The sequence below is a fragment of the Molothrus aeneus genome, chromosome 13, assembly GCF_037042795.1.
Source record: "Molothrus aeneus isolate 106 chromosome 13, BPBGC_Maene_1.0, whole genome shotgun sequence".
In the NCBI taxonomy this organism is placed as follows: Eukaryota; Metazoa; Chordata; class Aves; order Passeriformes; family Icteridae; genus Molothrus; species Molothrus aeneus.
This window is the reverse complement of record NC_089658.1, coordinates 4,774,400-4,790,346: the sequence shown is the minus strand read 5'-3', so window position 1 is coordinate 4,790,346 and position 15,947 is coordinate 4,774,400. Positions and strand designations below refer to the sequence as shown.

Sequence of the window (15,947 nt, the reverse complement as noted above, 5' to 3'; positions counted from 1 at the left end):
TAAAGAACATCCTGAGCAAGATGCCTCAGGTTTGTTATATATATTTATACGTGGTCTTCAGTCTAAGCATTTGGCAGAGATTTAGATGTGGTGTGATGATAAAAGGGTTTAAAGAAAAGAATAAAACGGACGTCTTCCCTCCTGCCCGCTGCGGGCGCAGGGTTTTTTAAGTGTTTCGCCTTTGTGACAGGAAGTCGTAGCTTCCCTCCCCTCTCGTGCCGCGGGCAAACAAAGCCCACGGCCTGGGGCAGCGCTCCGGCGCCGCGGGGAGGCTCCGGCGCCGCTGCTCGCGGCCGGGAGGCGCCGCCGGCCCCGGGCGCAGCGCGGGAGCCCCGGGCGCGCTCGGAGCGGGCGCAGCCCCGCGTTCCGCGGAGCCCGGGGCGCTCCGGAGCCAGCGGGGCAGGCAGGGGCCGGGCCCCCGGCTGCTGACGGCGGCTTCTGCAGCTCCTCGGCCTCCCCGGGCTGGGCAAAGGTTGGCGCGGCTCCCAACGAGTCCAAGGGTTGCGCTCGTCTGGGGAGGCTCGAGATTCCTGCAGCTGGGCAGGCGAGAGACGAGCGAGCGTCTGCAGGTTTGTGCTGCCTTTCTTAGCACTGGAATTTGGAAGGCCGTGACCAAGCAGAAAGATTTAATCTGCTTTAACGTTATGATTTACTAAATTAATTCTTGCCTTTTGCAGGCACAAATTGAAGACCCTCTGATCAGAGATTCAGCAACTCTGCTCCTGAGGGAGACATTCCTACCTATCAACAATACCAGGTTAGGCTGCTGCTAGAAATGAGAATAAAAGCTTTCCTTTATGTCTGCTCTTCAGAACGGATTGAGTGCATCTCTCTAGCAGTCTTTCTGTGGAGGGGTTGCAGCCTAAGTATTTGATAAGCTATGATGTCAGAAACCTGAGCTGGCACAGGGGGTTGGTTTTCTTTGCTTGTTTAATAAATGAAGGAAAGTCTTCTCCAGTAGCTGAATGCATTTTGTTGCAGTAATTACTGCTTCTGGTGTCAGAATACAGATCAGATCATCCAGCTTTTCTTTTTCTCCTAGAGACACAATGTCTTCTGGAAATGACTGTCAACCCCAGACCTTGACCAAACCCACTTTTGATGAGAGAGAGGCAGCTGAATTGGTTGACAGGGTGTTTGGATTGAAGGTATCTTGGATCAGGTCACTCCCCAGCTATGATGATCAGAACTTCCATGTGCGTGTCTCAGCTGAAGGTGCTGATGAGTATGTCCTCAAAATCACCAATTCAGAAGACAGCCAGGAGCCTGACCTCATTGAAGTGCAGACCCAGGCCATGATGTTTCTCAGTGCTGAAGGCTTCCCTTCAGCTACTCCTTATCTGACAAAAGATGGTAACATAATGTCTCTGGAATCGGGAGGTGAGCCACTGTGGGCACCTTTCCTGCCCCGCTCTCACCCTTAGCTCGCCATGTGGCAGACTGTATGTATGCTAAAGGGAACTCTGGGCTTGTGTTTGAATACTAGGGATATGCATCAGGTGACCTGTATTCCAGCCATAATAGTCCAAAGTTAAAATACCAGAAGCAAAGTAACTGAGAGAGAGTAATAATTAACTAGGAAAACACTTGGGAAAACACTTCAGCTTAAGGAATTGGAGAAAACGTTTATCTGACGTGTCCGCACACAGGAAAAGTTAAAAATGCCTCATTGACTACATGCTGCTTGAAATTATTTGCCTTCAGAGAGGTGTAAAATACAGTTCTAGCCCATCTCTGAAGCCAGAATAAGTTGCTTTAATAGTGCTTGGAAGAAAAATTGTGTTGGCATTTAGCTTTTACTGTCACTGTAACTTCTGAACAACATTTGGGATTCCTGAGGCCTGTTCTGCTGCAAAACTATGTGGGTGTGTGCGGGCACTGGAGCAACCCTGCTTGGTGCTGAGTTTTTCTCAGCATAGATTTTTTTAAAGTGTCTTAAGGTTTGTACATTATTACACAACATTCTGGTAAATCAAATCTTTGCATTTTTATAAGCTACATCTGACAACTTCTACACTGGGATAGACCTTTTTTGCCTCTTGCATTAACTGTTACTCAGGACACAGCAGAGTGACTGACTGCATCTCTCCTTGTCAGGTACTGGACTTGGGAGCAAGAAGTTCATGGTCAGACTGCTGACTTACCTGCCAGGTACACCAGTAGCAAAAATCACTACTAATGCTCAGATTCTGTATGAGATTGGGAGGCTTGCTGCCAGCGTGGATAAAGTGCTCTCAGAGGTGAGTTCTCATGCTCTAGCCTCACACTTCTCTCTCAATCCATGTCTCTGCAGCATTTGCTCACGTGCTTGCTGCCAGCTTTCAGACCTGCAAAATGCAAGTTGGTGACTGCAGATGTCAGTGACTCATGGCTCAGGTGCCAGCCTCCAAGCTGGCTAAAGCCTTTCCCCCAGTACATGGCAAGTGACGTGGTACTGGTGATCCTTCTGCAATGCATTTTTGTACCACGAATAGGGAGATAAAGAGTTCTTTTTATATATGCAAAGCTCACCTGTTAATGTTTCAAACCTGGCAAATAAAGGAGAATGAACCCTAGGGTGTTCAAATTAGAAGAACAGAACACCAAGCTTGTTTTAAAGGATTTTTGTGTAGTGCTCGACTGGCTGATTATTATTTTGAATTCCTTTTGACTTGCTAACTTCTCTTCATTAGCACTATGACCATTTCACATTAGTACCCTCCCTACAGTGCCAGCAGAGATCTGTGACACTTCTCATTTGCACCACTTCCACTCAGTCTTGATGCAAACGAAGTTCTTTACTCTGTAGTTACACAGGATAATAAAGCTGATTAATCAGCCAGTACTGAGTTTGATGCATGAAAGACCTCATATTACTTATTAACCTTTCATTAACCTTTCCTTCTCATGTTCAGGCTACCAGCTTCAGACAGTTATGAAATGTGAATTGCCAGTTCTACTAAGCACATTCTTAAATTACAAGAGCATTTTCAATTGTGAAAGATAACTTACTGTTGCCTTCTGACACACTGGTCACACTCTTAAAATGTGATTAAAACAAGTTAGTCTCAAAATATGCTGTGACTGATCCTGCTAAGGAGGAAGTAGTTAATGAGAAGAAATTCTGATAGAAAAGGCTCTTTATTCCCTTAACACATGGATTATCATCCACCAAGGTGGTTTAGGCTTGGTCTTGTTCTGTACTTGTTCATACACCATCAACTTTTGACTGTCATTTAGTGACCTTTAAGAGCCTTAATTTCAAACATAGTTATTGTAGTCTTTTTCTTAAAAGGAAGCCAGCTTTGTGGGAAGTTGTGGTTTTTTTTAATTTTCCTTATGCAGTGATGCAGTCTGGCCCAGAGGTCACCTTAATAAGCATTTGAGGAGTCCAAGATAAGCATGGGGTGTGTAGTGGGAGAGATGCTTTTCCTCTTTGAATGTCACTTTCCAAACCATCCCTTCCATTTGCTAGGGAGAGAGGGGTTAAGGACCTTGTATGTTTAAAGTAGTGAGGCCTGGATGTACAAAAGCAAATTTTCATAAGCATAAAGCCATGGTCAGTGTCTCCATAAACTGCTGTGCTCCGGATTTTCCACACACCAGCTGTTCCTAAGGCTTGTCCTCCAAAGGTCCCACGTTTAAAAGCACAGAGTGTGCCTGCTCCCAGCATGCTGGCAGGTTTTGTGTCTCTGGTGCTCCCACAGCTTTCTGCAGCACCAGCTGTGTAGGCTGAGCTCTGCCAGAGCGGGACTCTGGCCTTGGCAGGGGCTCAAAGTTGCTACTCTTACATCACCCTATGGACAGTTAACAGCGTTTTTACATTATTGAAATGACAAATGACTTTAGGTAACCTTTGTACCTAAAATATGGGGGGAAACCATCCAGGCTGTATGTAGATAATAAAATGCTTGCTTTAATCATTCTTCAGGTTATTCTTGATATAAAACAACAGTCCAACTCATGGTACTTTTCAGTGAGTCTTTTTAGAAACCTCTTAAAATTAATAGGGGTTTTGAATCAAGCCCTTTAATCATATAGTCTGCAATTTTTCTTATGCCTATATTATTGTGTGCTTTTTCCAAAGAAATTCCAGCATCCATCAGTAAAAAGTCTGCATCGAGGTCAGTTCATTTGGAATCTGGCAAATGTTCCTCTTCTAGATCAGTACATTTATGCCTTGGGCCAGAACAAGTACCGTGCAGTGGTGGAGCAAGTTATTGAGCAGTTCAAAGGCAAAGTAATACCCAAGCTAAGCAGTTTCCGAGCCTGTGAGTATTTTATTCTCATTGTAATTATGTTGAACTGAGACACAGACATTTCATACAGGAGTATGGCTCTGTAGAGAAGGAAAACAAAAACAGCAAAAAAAGTAAATCTCTTTTCCCTAGCCTAGACATGGACACAGCAGTAAGCCAAGAGGAATGTTCTGTCCAGTCAGGGTCAGTTCTTTATTTTTCTGATGAGTTTCCTCCCAGTTAAGTTTATGATTTTCATGCTGTTATATCAGCTGACTAAATATATATGGAGTACAGTGCTACCTTTCATAAAGGCCCAAATAAGTACTTAATCCAAAATTTGGAATTCAAATGCCATTGATATTGATGATGATGTTCTATAGTTTGTGAACACGCAGTGCATTGCAGATCACAGCAGCCTGGAGCACCATCCCCTAACGCTCCCTCTTGTCCTCTGCTGTCGGTCATCTGGCAGCACAGCAGAGCTTCACAGGAAGCAGTAAAGGTGTGACAGGCAGCACTTGATGCTGCAGGGGACTAGTGTGGTTTTGTAGCCGAGTGTTAGTTTGACATGCATCTTCCCAAAGCTGTTTCAGCTGTTTAATAATTATGAAATACTGTTTCTATTTCTTCTGTGTTTAGGTATCAATCATGGAGACCTTAATGACCACAACATTCTAGTAGACTCCTGTTCTGCTTCCCTGGAGAATCCCCAGTACAGAGTGTCTGGCATCCTGGACTTCAGCGACATGAGTTATGGATATTACGTGTTTGAGGTTGCGATAGCCATCATGTACATGATGATTGAGAGCCCAGACCCTCTGAGTGTTGGGGGACATGTTCTCGCAGGGTTTGAGAGCATCCTGCCGCTCACTGCTGAGGAGAGAGGTGCCCTCTTTCTCCTGGTGAGTGGGAGGTTTGCACAGTCCCTCGTCATCGCTGCGCACACAGCTCTTCTGTACCCAGAGAACAAGGAGTACCTCACAATCACGGCAAAAACTGGCTGGAAACACTTAATGACAATGTTCGAGGTGGGCCAGGAAGCTGTGGAGAAGAAGTGGTTTGAGACTGCCCAGGTGTACATGCACCACGCACCTGCCCTGTAGGTCCGCGGCTGCTGCGGTACCGGGGGTGACACCGCACTGAATAAAGCAATAAAGGCGGCGCTGTCTGAGCTGGATGGGGCGCGTCCGGGGGCAGGGCAGGACCCCGGGAGAGAAAACCATTACCGCCCCCACGGCGGGTACAGGGGCCTGGCCATTACCGCCCTCACAGCGGGGGGAGGGTATACGTGACCATTTTGCACCCTCATGGCAGGAGCCGAACTCTTTCCCGCCCTCACGGCAGGGGTGCAGTGTGACCGTTACCGGCCCTCACGCCGGGGTGCGGTGTGACCGTTACCGGCCCTCACGGCAGGGTTGTGCTGTGCCCATTACCGGCCCTCACGCCGGGGTGCGGTGTGACCGTTACCGGCCCTCGCACGGCGGGCGGGGCCGTTTCCCGCCCCTTTCGGCGGAGCCCGGCCACCCGCACGTGACACTGCGGGCTGCACGCGCCAGCGCCGCCCCCGGCGGCAGGAAAGGGCACAGGCCCCGCCCCAGGCTGGCACGCGTTACCGCGCAGGCGCGGCGGCCATTTCCGACGCGGCGGTGAAGGTTCGGGCGCGGCCGCAGCGCCCGGTTCTTGCCCGCCGGCTGGGCCTCGCCGCCCCCCGCCCGGCCCAGCGGTTGCCTCCGGCCCGCCGTGAGTGAGGACGGGCGGCGGGTGGGCGGTGGGGCGCGGGACGCATCTCTGTGCGGCGCGGGAGGCGGTGCGGCCTTCGCGTTCTGCGTTCACCCTCGCGCTGAGGATGACTGTGCAGTGCGGGCGCGGGTGGCAGCGCCCCCTGGGGCCGTGCCGGGTGCGCTCGGTGCCGGTTCCCGGTTCACGTGCCCTGTGCTCTCTTGCAGGCCCGGTGCCGGTTCCCGTGCCCCGTGCTCTCCTGCCGGCGCGCTGCCCTCTGCCCCTGGCGCGTCCCCAGCACCATGGTGAGTGAGCCGCCTTCCCCGGTGCTTTGCTGGGCCGCGGGTGCTGCCGAGTCACGGCCCGGGCGGGGGCGGCGGTCACACTGCAGGGGCCGGGCTGTGGGCGCCAGTGACCAGCCCGAGGTCACCGAATGGCTGGGTCTGTTATATAGGGGCTTTATGGCGTTGGTGACAAGAGACTGGTGATACTTACTGAGCTATTCCTTTTACAGTCTCGAAGATATGACTCCAGAACTACCATATTTTCTCCGGAAGGTATTTTTTTAACCCGACACTTTCAAGTCAACTCTGACTGTTCTGTCTTCTCAAAACTATCAAAACACTTGCACAAAGGGGGTTGTTAGTAGCATGTTTCTCTCTGAATATGAATTACAGGTATCATATTTGCCTACACCCAGTTCTGTATGGACAGCAAGGGTCCAAAGTGGACACTTTCAAATTCATTCTGATTGAAGCAATAATGAGACTGAGTCCCATTAGTGAATAGTATCATGTGCCATGTTTTTGAAATAACCATTTATCTCTTATTTGAGCGTGGTTAGATTTTGTCACTGTCCCCTGAGAATGGATAATGTCCTGCGGGTGCAATCATGCCTTTCCTTGTTATTCTTGCACATGCTGAAACAAGTACGTACAAGCCACGTTTTCTTACTTCTTAGTTGGGAAGAACCCAAGAAATCCAGTATAAAATATTTTCTTTGTTTATTTAAAATTTGTCTTGGGTTATTCTACTGCAGCACAGAGTTCTTTAATTTTTTTGGTTTTTTTAATAGAAGGGGTTTTTTTTTACAGAAAGGTGGGTTGTTTTTTTTTTTTTATAGAAAAGTTTTTTTTCTCCAGTGGCCATGTCCAGTATTACCTTATTTTCCTTCTTTGATTCCTTCCTCCTTTTCAGCCAATTAATTTACAATTGACTGGTAAGAGACTGAAGAAGTAGATGGGACAATGAGCACTTGTCAAATTCTTGTAACTTTCAGTCACCTTGGTTGGTCTTGTTCAGTGTCATTTTTTGATGACAGGAGTTGCAATCCTTCCCCAGGTCGCCTGTACCAGGTTGAGTATGCCATGGAGGCCATTGGCCACGCGGGCACTTGCCTGGGAATTCTAGCAAACGATGGAGTCCTGCTGGCAGCAGAGCGGCGCAACATTCACAAGCTTCTCGATGAAGTGTTTTTCTCAGAGAAAATATACAAACTTAATGAGTAAGTTGAAATGGTGATTATATGTCCTGTGATGTTATTAACAGCAAAGTGCTGATTAGCACATAACCTGGTCTTATTTTATTTGAAGTGTTAATAATCTTTTTGTTTGGTGTTTTAGACAAGTATGACTATTCTGTCGTTGTTCACTTTAGTAGTTCCCCTTCTAAAGTAGAAGTATTGCTGGGTTTTTTTGTATCTCCATGAGAATTTTCTAGGTGGAATACCCTGTTTGTTGGTACTACACCATACAAGGTAATGGTACTGTAGCAGTTAAGAAAACTGGGAAGTCTCAGCTTTACAAAATACCATTGGAGGGCAGAATAAGGAGTGCATACAAAAATTACCCTGCTATTTCAGCTCCTTTTCCACATCTGTTTTTCTTTGGTGGCTCAAAAAGTCTGAGGTAACTGGGTAAAATGTGCCTTAGGCTTCTTTGCCACAGTTATAGCAAAGATGAAATGTCTGTCTATTACCATTTTCATTCTAGCTTCTGGAAGTTAAATTTGTGATGTCAGAGCAAAGAGTTGTATGGATTATGCTTTTTTGTTACAAGGGAGGTAGAGCTTCATCCTTGACAAAAGCTGCAAAGGAATACATAGTTTTCTATCCTGTCTGCCTCCCATTCCATGTTGATCTTGAAAGCACCTGGAATGGCAGGAAGTACTGGATTTTCAAGGAGGCAGTGTAACAGCACACTGGAGTAGTCACCTAGAACGGCCCTTCCATCTTTTGGAAAATTCCTAATTTCAAAATCTTTTTTTTTTGTAGCAAAAGGTTTGTAGCATACCAGATTGAGCTAAAGAGACACTAAATTAAGATCCAACAAAACAATCAAGGATTGAAGTGCTTATTTTTGTTAGGGCCCTACCAAGACCTTGAAGTTTCACAGATGCCACGTGTCAGCCAGCGGCTCCCACTGCAGGCCTGTCACGTCTGTGTGCCTCCTTCAGTGTTGAGGTGTGCTGTGGCAGGTGGCCTCCTGAGAGACACCTGTACACATGTGCCTAATGGCTCTTGTAAATCCCCTCAGAACTTAATCATCCTTGGCATGACCCTCTTCTCAGAACTGTATGTATAACTGACATACTGACTTGCTGACTTTGGCTGTCCACCTCTGCTCTTAGCAAACGGTTACTGATATTTTTGGTGCACCCTGAAGGTAGGAACTGATGAACCCATTTTGTATGGCAGCTGTGTAGCTTTGATGAGAAAAGCCCAACAGCAGCTGCTCTGCTTGAACCTCTATATGAAGATGTGAGTTGGTTGGTTGGTTGGAGATTGACAGGAATTCAGTTAATTTGTATGCTTTTCTTGCAGGGATATGGCGTGCAGCGTTGCAGGAATAACTTCAGATGCCAATGTTCTAACAAATGAGCTGAGGCTGATTGCACAGAGGTAGGTCTGCTGACAGCTAACATGGTTTTACTCACCTGTGCTGCCACATTCAGCTCTCTATGCATTAGATCAGAATGAACATGCATTTAGTAGATCAGAAATAGGCTGAAATAGAACAGCTAGATCACAGATACTCTTAACTTGGGAACTTGTTTCCTCTTAAATGTTGTGCAGGATATGATCAGCAAAACAACTTTTGAAAACTGTTTTTTTTCCTCTTTGATATTAGGTATTTGTTACAGTATCAAGAGCCCATTCCTTGTGAACAACTAGTAACAGCTCTGTGTGATATCAAGCAGGCTTATACACAGTTTGGAGGTAATGAAGTGTGATGAATCATTGTGTTACTAAATGTCTCAAGAACAATTCTCTTACATAATGTGAAGGATCTAAGTCTGTGGACAGTTCTACTGAATTCTCTGAAAAACTTTTACTCAGGAAAAAAATAGCCTAATTTAAGAGGGAATGGGTAGTCATGGTTACTGTTTTTTGCTTCTGAGGCTTCTACTTTTTATGGCTTGGGAAATTGATGGCTGAGATGCTGGCTCATTGCATAGAATGCCTTGGGTGCTCTTGCATTTAATGAATGCCATCAAAAGACCAGCTGAGAATTGTTTAGGCAACCTTTCAACATTTCGGGCCCATCCAGCATAATGACACAATGAATGAAAAACAAGGCTGTGTGTAGGGGTATCAGTGGCTCAAGCAACATGTTAGAAAATGATATTGTAAGTAGTGTTCCTTAGTATGTGAACTGATGATTCTGTTGTTTTATTGTTTTACATATATGTAGTGAGAATTACCTTTTAAACTACCTGGCTTTTGACATTGCTTAGTTAAATGCTTTAACAGCTAAGCTACATACTTGAAATACTACATTTGGATTTAAAGTCCTGAGATAGTAAATTACAATTTGTGGAGACACAAATGAACTGCTTTAAAGGTTAAATGGAATAAACCTCTGCTGCCTTCCCCCCCATGACTTAGAAGGAAATGCTGGCGTGCTTATCTCAAGCAACAGAAGTGCAGAACTGTGTTAAATCCTAGTTCACAGGAATAGATTGAAAAATGAAATCAAAGAAAATAATTGTAACTCGTGACCAATCTTGTTACTAAATTTAGGTTGCTAATAGCCTTCTTTTCAACAGGAAAACGTCCTTTTGGTGTTTCATTGCTCTATATTGGCTGGGATAAGCATTACGGATTTCAGCTGTACCAAAGTGATCCTAGTGGAAATTATGGAGGGTGGAAAGCCACATGCATTGGGAATAATAGTGCTGTAAGTTCTGTTTTTTTCTTCTCAAAAAGACAAGTTAAAAGGTGTAAATTGTAGTGTATTAATTAAGCTGAGTTGTTGATTATTAATGCAGGAGAGATTCACAGGTAACGGTAGGAATGCTGCTGTTAACTCATGTGTTAGTATTATCTGGCAAAACCCCACACCCTGGCTGTGTGGTTGACTGCCCAAAGTTTTAATTTCTGTGAAATTTACAGGCAGCTGTGTCAATGCTGAAGCAAGACTACAAAGAAGGGGAAATGACCTTAAAGACTGCCCTGGCATTGGCCATTAAGGTTCTAAACAAGACCATGGATGTCAGCAAGCTCTCTGCTGAGAAAGGTGAGCGTTCTCGACACAGGATGGCACCTTCTGCTTAAACAAAGGGAGTGCTGAGTGCACATATTCCAGGTGTGGCTCACTGGAGTGTTAGTTGTCACAAGAAAGTGTTTTCAGAAGATGCAGCAGTTCTCAGCCTTAGCCTGAGAGGCATTCAGCTAGCTTAGTGCAGGCTGCTGGGCCGTGTTGGCCAGCTCCAGAGGCTAGGCTGCAGCTTGGGGATTGGAATGCCTGCGTGTCTGGGAGCAGAGCCCTGAGAGGAGCTGCCCTGCTGCTGTGCTGTGCTGTGCTGTGCTGTGCTGCAGCAGGGAGCTGGGGGTGATGCCTGCAGCCAGGCTGCCTGGCACACGGAGCTTTGGAGCCTTCTGCCTCACTGTCACTTGTAATCTCAAACCTTGCCCTGCTGATGATTGCTCTGCCTAAACGCTGCTGTCTGTTCCATGTGTTTCAGTTGAAATTGCAACACTGACAAGAGAGAACGGAAAGACAGTAATAAGGGTTCTGAAGCAAAAGGAGGTGGAACAATTGATAAAACAACATGAGGAGGAGGAAGCAAAAGCTGAACGTGAAAAGAAGGAGAAAGAACAAAAAGAGAAGGATAAATAGAATATGAAATCAAGTGTTCTCTAGATAATAAAGGACCTGCTTCAGCAAAAGATAATCTGGATTTTTGTGCTGTAGAAGCCTTGCAGCTATGCCATGGAGGACCCAGAAGTACTTTTGATGAACCAGGTCCTTAGTCATCATTTAGATAATTAGTTTACTGCTCCTTACATTGACCAATAATTGCTTTAATTCTTGAACACTCTTTCTTTCATCTTCTATTTTTTATTATGGAATAAAATTTAAGAAGAATAGTGATGGGTGTCTTTATTTCCTCAGTAATGCCTGGATATGCACAGTCTTGAGGAATTTAATTGCTTTAAACCATTAAAACAAGGTATATGCTAGTTGGTAAAGAACAAATATGGTGTTAGAATTGTTAGAATTTTGTGTGTATGTGTGGGTTTTCCTTTAAAGGTAGTGAAAAGAGCTCCTAAGTTTGAAAAGTCATTTCACAAATACAGAATTAAAGTGTGCTGGCATGCCAAGTTTTAGTTTTGGCCTATTTTGTTCTATAGCAGGCTCTGTCAAACTGATGGTCTTGCAAGCAGTAGTGTTTTAAAAATGCCCTGTAGGAAATGTGTTCAGTTTATCATAGCCTTCACAAGTGCATGTGTTTTCTAAGGAATTAATCATACAACACTAGTTATATTCACACAAACTAGAAAGACATTTTGCAAAGGCCATGTGAAAATGCTTTATCTTGTCAAAGTACAAATAGGTAAGTAAAATAGTGCATGATTTTTAGGCCATGTTGACTACTTCACATTTTATCCTGAAAGGAAATGAAGATGTTTTATGTTTAGTTGAGTGTTACTGATACTTCCCCAGTGAATTTGATTCCTTTCTCTGACACACCAGTCAAAAAAACTACCCAGTTAACCACCAATTAATTGTGCATTAATTAGGAATCAGTCCTTTTTGTCCAGCTTGCCCCTCTACTGAAGGCAAAAAAGTATGATGGTCAGATGAGCAAAAATCTCTTTTACTTCTGAAAACAAAAGTGATCAGGAGTGAACAAAAGAAATAAAAAGTTACTGAAAATTGCTGTGCACCCAATTCAGATATCAAAAGCAAAGCGAAAAGCCTGAGTGCTTAAAAGTGAGGCCTTGCTGAATTTCAAACGATAACAGCAGTGATCCAGCCCATTTGTGCCCACCCTGGATTGTATTGATCTTGTAAGGTTGGTTTGGTTTTCTTACCCCAAAGGATAACTGATGTATACAGGATTTAATATGACCATTTAAAGAAACAGGGTGAATCCATCCAGTGTTTTGTTGGTTTAATCCATCTCAGACATTTTTGACTAAAATGTACTTTGTCAACATGGCCAGAAATGACCCTTCCTCCTGACTAAACCCATTTTTGAATTCACTGCTGGAAGAGTCACTGTGGAGAACAGAGGGAAGGAATCTGACTCAAGATGTCTGTGCTGCAGCTTGTGTAGTTGTCCTGCACTCCCTCTGGCAGCCTCTGTTCAGAGAGGGGGGAGGCTGTGGGCCCTCTGCAGGACCTGCTTGGTCATTCTCTAAGCCTTGGTGCAGCCCAATTGCTTTAGTCTTTAGCACTGAACTTGGACAGCACTTTGTTAATACGCAAATCTGATAGCTGATGAAAGTTCTACTGACTTATTTACACCTTGTGCAACAGTAGGTCTTCCAAATAACAATACAGGAATGCTATTTCATGTAACAAGTCCTGAGTAGTTGCAGACAACATGCAATGGGTAATATTTAATCTCCATTATAAAGGATTGTATAAATACCTCAAGCTCTATTTTATGTAAAAATTCAGTGCTCAATCTTTCTATTTTTTGATACCATGAATGCAATATATCAGCATCTTTTGCAGATTTCTGGATTGCTGATGATGGTTATACAAGTACTTGGAAAATGCTCTAAAAGCAGCAATGCCAAAATGGGAGTTTTTTCTCACTTCTCAAAGATTACTTGCAACAATATGTGATAGATTCCAGCAATGCTTTCTGTCTTCTGGGAAAGTGTTAGTGCATCTGAGATTGTGTTCATCAGTGTATATAGTTCATAAAAGGCAGTTTGTTTAGTGTAATAGTGTAAGTATTATCAGGTATCTTAGAATATAGACTTAGTAAAATATTTTTCTTAGAAGCATTCTTTTCTAAAAAAATGGGGATAACTCAAATATGCATATTTTGGTTGAAAGAATTGCCAATATCATTTTCTTGCCAAACATGGCATCATTTGCTGGTAAAGGAGAACTTTTTAGATACTGTAATAATAAAAAGTTGGAATGACTTTAATAAATGTATTGAAGCATTGTAATAAGTTTTAAAAGATCTATTTATTTAAAGGTTTTGTTTGCACAAAGTGGAAGAAATATTGTCTAATACTTCTTGAGTATAATCTTTGAACAGTAATCACCAGTTTAATTTAAAAAACCATCATCTCTCCTGAGTGCCATTAATAGCTGATTGTGAGCTGAGCCTCAGTACTGCCTTGGAATAGGCAAGTAACTCTAGCTGGCAGTCATGTCCAAGATGTACAGCCAAGTTCTCCTAACCAAAATTTAATTTGGGATTAGTTTCTGCATTTGAGCCTAGGGCAGTAAGCAGATGCTGGAGATCTTTCTTTATTAGAATCTTCCTGAGCCATCTGGACACTAATGCAAGTTTCTTTCCTGTTCTTCCTAGAAATAAGAGCAGTGTTTGACTGCATTGGCCTGTTGTATTGATTCTGGCTTTGTGTGTTAAAAAAAAAAATTAAAAAAAAATCACCACCAACTGTGCCTTTTCTGGGAGTGGTTTGGGGATAAGTCGTAAGAACAGAAAAATGATTCTGGCGATACATTTGAGGTATCTTTGCTAATCAAAATGATCTTCCTGTTCTTTGTATGTTTTTTTTGGTGTACGTAGTGTTTACATAGAGTTTACAGTGTAATACATAAGTATTTAAAATATTTAGCTATTGCTGTGGATTTAATGTTATTTTAAAACAAGATATTCATGTGGTGCTGTGGAAGGTGACAGATTTTTCCAGTTAGGTAAAAGTATTTACTTAATATTGTTTGCATAATAGGATGTTTGTAAACTTAAAAAACTGGTTAGCTTATATCTCACTTGAGTGCATGATAGAACTTGTTAGGGCAAATATGCAAATATTCACAAATAGATTGTCCTAAGAAATTGTAATGTGGTTTGTTATTCTAAGTAGTTTAAGAGATAATGAAACTACTGCTTCTCCAATAATTACCTGTGGTGTCCCTTGCATCTGTCAGTGTTTAAAAATAGTTAGCTTGTTTTCTAGGTGACTGTATTCTGTTCAAATAAAGTCAAATTAACTTCCAAGACTGCTTCTTATATGACCTCCTTTAGGTATGCTTCCCTCTTCATCCAAATATTTTACTTGTCAGTTACAAAAGCACCTGAATTAAGAGACAACAAAAAACTCCTGATGTTAAATTTGACAGCTGCTTCTGGTTTCGTATGTATTTCCAAGGTAATTATTTATTCTTTCTCTTCATAACCTTAAATAAGGAAAATTTAAATAAAATGTATGAAAATCTAATAAAATGTGTTGTGAAAATGAATATAATTATTGAAAGGTGTTCAGTGGTTTCAGAGGCCTCAGGACTGAGATACATGGATAACACTGCTCAGTATACAAGACATGTAAGTCCAAGAAGCTGGTGCACTCAAATACTTCATACATGAGAGAAATTGTTTCGTTTTAGACTGGTGGAGATCCTAAGACTTATTTAAATGTCTTTCATTTTCTTTAAAGAGTGTTTCCTGCTATGTTCTTCTGTAGTAAAAATGATCCTAATTTTCAAGTTTTAATTGCAGTTATCTCTACTACAATATGAAAAGCCACTGAAGTTTACCCAATCTGGATCTAAGAGTACCATTCACTGGCTTTAATCTGGAGAAAATTCAGCTTCACAAAGTTTTTAGAACATTTCTCATTTTACAAATAGAATTGAGCAGCTGGCTATTTTTATCCGGGTTTAATTTGGCATTTGGCTTTCCAGTTAAACTACTCTTCAGTGCACAGTAAAAGCTGCCATCAGCCAATTTATTGCAGATTCTCAGAGTGTACTTTAGCAGGGACCTTCAGATGTCACCTCCTGCTGACAAGGGTCCTTTGGAAGACAGCATTACTCATGTAATTGTTTAGGCTTTCACTTATTGGTAAATAGTAAACTTAATATGCTGCTGATACTATTGACATTCTGCTCCAAGTTCAAAGCAGCAGGAAAAAACATCTACTTATTTATAACTAGTGTTTTCTAAACCAGTAATAATACAACATAATTAACATGTGCCAGATGATGCTATATAAAATATTTAGCAAAATGTTAGGCATGTAACCCAGACAGTTTAATCCTTTTATATCCCACAGCATCTGTTTTGCCTAGTTAGGACCCAGCTGCACACAAATCCACAGTTATGTAATAAAACCAGTTTCCTATGTCCTGCACGTTCTAGTGGCAGCCATGTTCAACATTGGTAACAACACACTATGGCTCTAAAATGCAGCAGCTGCACTGCTCAGAAATACAGATTTTACCTGATAATCTCATGTTAGGAACACCAGGTGCAGTGTGGTAGTGAACCAGCTTCCATCAAAACTACAGAGTTGCAATTTCAGTACAAATATTGCCCAGTAATTCTTGAAGCACTCAGAAAATAGCAGAACTAGAGTGTCACCAAAAAAAAAAAAAAAAAAAAAGTGAGTGTTTTTGCCCTGTTTTGGGCTAAAATATATTTTTCATTTACTATAAAATCTTGAGTTGACAACTGCATATACATTAAGCATTTCAAAATAAGAGCATGCTGCATCCTTTACACAAATATTTTGACTGTATAAGATATGCCATATACAAATGGATTCTTAATATATAAAATGACCATATT

General features: G+C 42.7%; 2 protein-coding genes across 3 annotated transcripts; both read left to right on the top strand.

The window, feature by feature from the left end:
* Window positions 1-383: 383 nt before the first annotated feature.
* HYKK (hydroxylysine kinase) lies at window positions 384-5,381 on the top strand. The gene is made up of 6 exons (XM_066558844.1): window positions 384-569; window positions 678-757; window positions 1,043-1,380; window positions 2,098-2,240; window positions 4,067-4,250; window positions 4,860-5,381. The coding sequence occupies exons 3-6, from the start codon at window positions 1,050-1,052 to the stop codon at window positions 5,321-5,323; spliced, it is 1,122 nt and encodes a 373-aa protein (XP_066414941.1). The 5' UTR covers window positions 384-569; window positions 678-757; window positions 1,043-1,049; the 3' UTR covers window positions 5,324-5,381.
* A 465-nt stretch (window positions 5,382-5,846) lies between these two features.
* Window positions 5,847-14,378, top strand: PSMA4 (proteasome 20S subunit alpha 4). 2 transcript variants are annotated; one of them, XM_066558528.1, is made up of 9 exons: window positions 5,847-5,960; window positions 6,167-6,244; window positions 6,454-6,496; window positions 7,281-7,443; window positions 8,761-8,838; window positions 9,068-9,156; window positions 9,987-10,117; window positions 10,333-10,456; window positions 10,905-14,378. In XM_066558528.1, the coding sequence occupies exons 2-9, from the start codon at window positions 6,242-6,244 to the stop codon at window positions 11,057-11,059; spliced, it is 786 nt and encodes a 261-aa protein (XP_066414625.1). In that variant the 5' UTR covers window positions 5,847-5,960; window positions 6,167-6,241; the 3' UTR covers window positions 11,060-14,378. The 2 variants fall into 2 exon arrangements, with proteins under 2 accessions (XP_066414625.1, XP_066414624.1); XM_066558527.1 differs by lacking the exons at window positions 5,847-5,960; window positions 6,167-6,244; window positions 6,454-6,496 and having other exon boundaries at window positions 7,089-7,443.
* The last annotated feature ends 1,569 nt before the right edge of the window (window positions 14,379-15,947 follow it).